General features: G+C 54.1%; 1 protein-coding gene across 1 annotated transcript in view; it reads left to right on the forward strand.

Annotated features, from left to right (window-relative positions):
* LOC310819471 (SH3 and multiple ankyrin repeat domains protein 2-like) overlaps positions 1–5000 on the forward strand; it is a gene marked incomplete at its 3' end in the record, with an annotated part of 107786 nt that overhangs the window by 61919 nt on the left and 40867 nt on the right. The window contains exon 8 of the mRNA XM_083690776.1: positions 1581–1998. Within this exon, the coding sequence (XP_083546902.1) occupies positions 1581–1998 (418 nt within the window). The remainder of the gene's footprint in view (positions 1–1580; positions 1999–5000) is intronic.

The raw sequence follows: 5000 nt of genomic DNA on the forward strand, positions 1-5000 counted from the left end.
CCTCCACTAGTCATAACCTCCTCCCCTAGTCATAACCTCCCTCCACTAGTCATACCTCCCTCCACTAGTCATAACCTCCCTCCACTAGTCATAACCTCCTCCCCTAGTCATAACCTCCCTCCACTAGTCATAACCTCCCTCCACTAGTCATAACCCCCCTACACTAGTCATAACCTCCCTCCACTAGTCATAACCTCCCTCCACTGGTCATAACCTCCCTCCACTGGTCATAACCTCCCTCCACTGGTCATAACCTCCCTCCACTAGTCATAACCAAACGCTCGCCAACGTCACTCCGTAACGCACCACTACATAACCGCACCACCTCGTCCCAGGGAAAGCTTTCGCCAGGTCTGTGGTCGGGCGACTCCCTCCCTCCCTCTCTCCCACGACTTCCTCCAGCGCTCTAATTGCGAAGGGGAGCTGAGCGGGCCGCAGTTGCACGCTCGTCAGCACGATCTCAGACTCCAGCGCCGCAACTCCACGGGGAAATAAACCCGACCCTCCATTACGGTTCAATCACATGATTGCGGCCGTACTCAGCGTAATGATGATAATCATTGTAATGATGGTCACACTGAAATCATAATGACTTGGATAGCTGTGATAGGGGTGTGGAGGAGCATCTAATAACGCAGGCATGCCGTAGGGGGTGTGTGTGTGTGTGTGTGAATGTGAGTGTGAGTGTGAGTGTGAGTGTGTGTGTGGTGTGAGTGTGAGTGTGAGTGTGTGTGAGCGTGTGTGTGTGTGTGTGTGTGTGTGTGTGTGAGTGTGTGTGTGTGTGTGTGTGTGTGTGTGTGTGTGTGTGTGAGTGTGTGTGTGTGTGTGTGTGTGTGTGGGTGAGTGTGTGTGAGTGTGTGTGTGTGTGTGTGTGTGTGTGAGTGTGTGTGTGTGTGTGTGTGTGTGTGTGTGTGTGAATGCGTGTGTGAGCGTGAGTGTGTGTGTGTGTGTGTGTGTGTGTGTGTGTGCCGCCTCCTCACTGGGGAATGGAAGTACTGAGATAGTCAGAGTTGCTCGGCCCAATATAATCTATCCAATCAGGGTCAGTTTAGAGGATGACATCAGAAATACACCTGACACCGTCCGTCCTCCATCAGTACATCCAGACCGGATGGAGCTGGTCCATGTTCTTCTAGAGTTCTGACAGAAGCTTCCACTAACTGACAGGTAGACTGCTGGAGAATGGAGGCCACCAACCAGGGGAGGCTGGTGGAGGTAGAAATCGGAGGACGGGCCCGTTAGTAATGCATGGAATGGAATGGAATGGATGATGGTGTTTGATACCATTCCATGCATTACAATGAGCCCTTCCTCCAGATTTCTACCTCCACCAGCCTCCGATTTCTACCTCCACCGGCCTCCCCCTGGCACCAACCCTGGTGTTGGAGGGCTACTGGGTGTGCAGGGTTTAGTTCCGGCCCAGGACGAGACCTCGGCTGATTAATCGAAGGTGTTTCTCCATAACGAAGTGAAGAATGAGTATATCAATATCAACTCAAAGACTCATCTTGTATTACTTTCTCCTCCCTCTCCTGCCCCCCCTCCACCCCTCCTCTCTTTTCTCTCCCCCCCCCCCGTAGTGCCTTTCCGCGAGGCCCCGGCCTACTCCAAGCGGCGGCGGGCCCCTCCCTCTGGTGCCTCCAGCCTCTCGGCGCCGCGGGTCCTCCTGCGCTCGAACAGTGACAACAACCTGATGGTCAGCCAGACCAACCAGACCAACCAGCAGCAGCCCTCCGATTGGCCCCAGACGACCCAGCACCACCACCAGGCCCTCGGCCAGGGCCCCCCACCCCACCACGGACACCCGCCACTGGGACCCTCCGCTTCCCACCGCAGCCTCTCTCCGCAGCTGCTCCAGCAGATGCAGAGCAACCCCAATGGCACGGTGGTGAGGACCATGGGGAGGGGAGGGGGGTCCCGGGCCATGCCCAGGAGCAGGTCACCGTCCCTCAGCCGCCTGAGCGAGGTTCGCTCCCACCCGCCCCAGCGCCAGCCCAGGTGAGACGAAGGGAGCGGAAAAGCGTGGGGGGGGGGGCAGGCTTAGGTGTGTGTGTGTGTGTGTGTGTGTGTGTGTGTGTGTGATGTGGCAGGTCGTAGTTCCAACAGCGGTTGCTATGGCTGCCTTCATACACTTTCTAATTGGTATGTAAGTGTGTGTGTGTGTGTGTGTGTGCGTGCGTGCGTGCGTGTGTGAAATTAATGATTGTATGTGTCTGTGTGATTGTTTGTGTGAGTGTGTGTGCGTGCGTGTGTGTGAAATAAGTCATTGTATGTGTGTGTGTTTGTGTGATTGTGTGTGTGTTTGTGCGCGTGTGCACGCGTGCCCGTGTGTGTGTACCCGCACCCGCGCGTGTGTGTGAGAGGGGGGGATTAGATGTCGGGGTCTTTATTTCCTGCTGGTGATGTAACCCCACCCAGAGCTGTGAGTGAGTGATGATTAAGACGCACGCTCCCGTCCTCCCCGACAGATTAACACAGACATATGGCCCCGCCATTCACCCACTCACTGGAACCACTCTGTCTGTCAGACGCCAACGGCAGGGAGGAGAGGGGGAGGAGAGGAGCAGAGGAGGAGAAGGGGGAGGGAGGTGGGAGTAGAGGAGAGGGAGAAAAGAAGACAAGAGGGAGAGGAGGGAGGAGAGATGAACCGTCAGGAGGGGAGGAGGGACACAGAGCAGAGAGGAGGAAAGGATGACAAGGCCAATGATGAACAGAAGGGAAGGAGAGAAAAGGGAGGACAGATTATGTTTTCCCGCATTGTGTGTTTTGCACTAAAATGACAAGTCATGTCATTTTCACACCCTCACACAGGGTCTCCCAGTCTGATCCCCAGGGGCTTTGCTTTATGTAAAACTGAACATTCCCGATGAACTGTAGGACGACACTATCTGGTTTTTCACAGGTTTTGATAACATGTCGTCAGAAATAGTTGTGTGATACCTTTGTCTGAGGTGTCCAAGACGGTGCTTCCTATGCAGGGGAGGGCTGGTGGAGGTAGAAATCGGAGGACGGCCTCATTGTAGTGCATGGAATGGACCTTCTCTCCTCTCCTCTTCCCTCTTTCCTCCTCACCCCCCTCTCCTTCTTTCTCCTTCGCCCCCTCCTCACCTCTCTCTCTCTCTTTTCACCCCATCTCCTCCTCTCCCTCCCTCCTTCCTCCTCTCAGCCCAGAGAAAGCCCCAGGCGTTCTCAGCCCCTCTCTCTCTCTGTTGCTGAGACGACCAGCGCTCGTTAGAATGTCAGAGTGGGGGAGGGGGGGGGGGGGGGTGCCCAGAGCGACAGCTGTCAATCAGCCTGAAATGTCAGGAGCAACAGTTCTCACCCTGAACACTCGTCTCAGGGCGGAAGAAAGACCATTTCCTGGTGACATTACCGAACAGGAAGTGCGGCCCTGTGGTCCGGGGGCTCTTCAACCTGTTTAAAGTGAGGTTCTGGTGGAGCGGGTCAGCTCGCTGCTGCTGCAACGGTGTCGACCAACCGCCTGCTCCTCTTCTCCCTATTCTGGGTCGTTAGCGTAGCCGCAAATAGCTAACTGTGTGAGTCTCTCTCTCTGTCTCTCTCTGTGTTTTAGCAAAGCAAACATTTTAATCCATCTAGAGGAAATACATCTAAACACTAGAGTAGGAGGAGAGTCTTGTTTTCACGAGGGCTTGTGATCGTTGTGAGTAGCAGAGGTGGTTCACTGACTGGGGACCTGAGGACTTTGTTAGCTATCAGAGGTAAGACCTCCTTGGCTTTAGCTCAGCAGGCTAATGTGGGCTAACGCAGCTCCAATGTCACTCACTGTCGATTAAGCATGTTCATGTATGTGATGAATCAGGACAACGGAATGTCTGATTCTGCTGATGGAAATCTCGAATCAGATTAATCCCCCCAACGGTGCCAAATATGTGTCTGAAGGAAGATGTCCCCCCCCCCCCTCTCTCTCTCTCTCTCTCTCTCTCTCTCTCCGGAGGTGATCAGTGATTAACGGAGGGAGATAGAGAGGAGGTGTTAATCAACTCTGTTGATTGTCTCATTAACACCTTGAATCTGCATGGATAACAGCCAACTCATGGCAGGCCTGAACACAGAACCACAGACCTCCTCTCTAAGGAACACACGACCATAGACCTCCTCTCTCTAGAACACACGACCACAGACCTCCTCTCTAAGGAACACAGGACCACAGACCTCCTCTCTAAGGAACACAGGACCACAGACCTCCTCTCTCTAGAACACAGGACCAGAGACCTCCTCTCTCTAGAACACACGACCACAGACCTCCTCTCTAAGGAACACAGGACCACAGACCTCCTCTCTAAGGAACACACGACCACAGACCTCCTCTCTCTAGAACACAGGACCAGAGACCTCCTCTCTAAGGAACACACGACCACAGACCTCCTCTCTCTGGAACACAGGACCACAGACCTCCTCTCTAAGGAACACACGACCACAGACCTCCTCTCTCTAGAACACATGACCACAGACCTCCTCTCTAAGGAACACAGGACCACAGACCTCCTCTCTAAGGAACACACAACCACAGACCTCCTCTCTCTAGAACACACGACCACAGACCTCCTCTCTCTAGAACACATGACCACAGACCTCCTCTCTAAGGAACACACAACCACAGACCTCCTCTCTCTAGAACACATGACCAGAGACCTCCTCTCTCTAGAACACATGACCAGAGACCTCCTCTCTCTAGAACACATGACCAGAGACCTCCTCTCTCTGGAACACATGACCACAGACCTCCTCTCTAAGGAACACACAACCACAGACCTCCTCTCTCTAGAACACATGACCAGAGACCTCCTCTCTCTAGAACACATGACCAGAGACCTCCTCTCTCTGGCCCCCTCTCTGTTATTCCACATGTAGGACAAGATAGGGGAAAGACATGTGAATGACAGGCAGACAGGCAGACAGGCAGACAGGCAGACAGGCAGACAGGCAGGCAGGCAGGCAGGCAGGCAGGCAGGCAGGCAGGCAGGCAGATAGGTGGACGG

Source organism: Argentina silus (assembly GCF_951799395.1).
Source record: "Argentina silus genome assembly, chromosome: 19".
Lineage (NCBI taxonomy): Eukaryota > Metazoa > Chordata > Actinopteri > Argentiniformes > Argentinidae > Argentina > Argentina silus.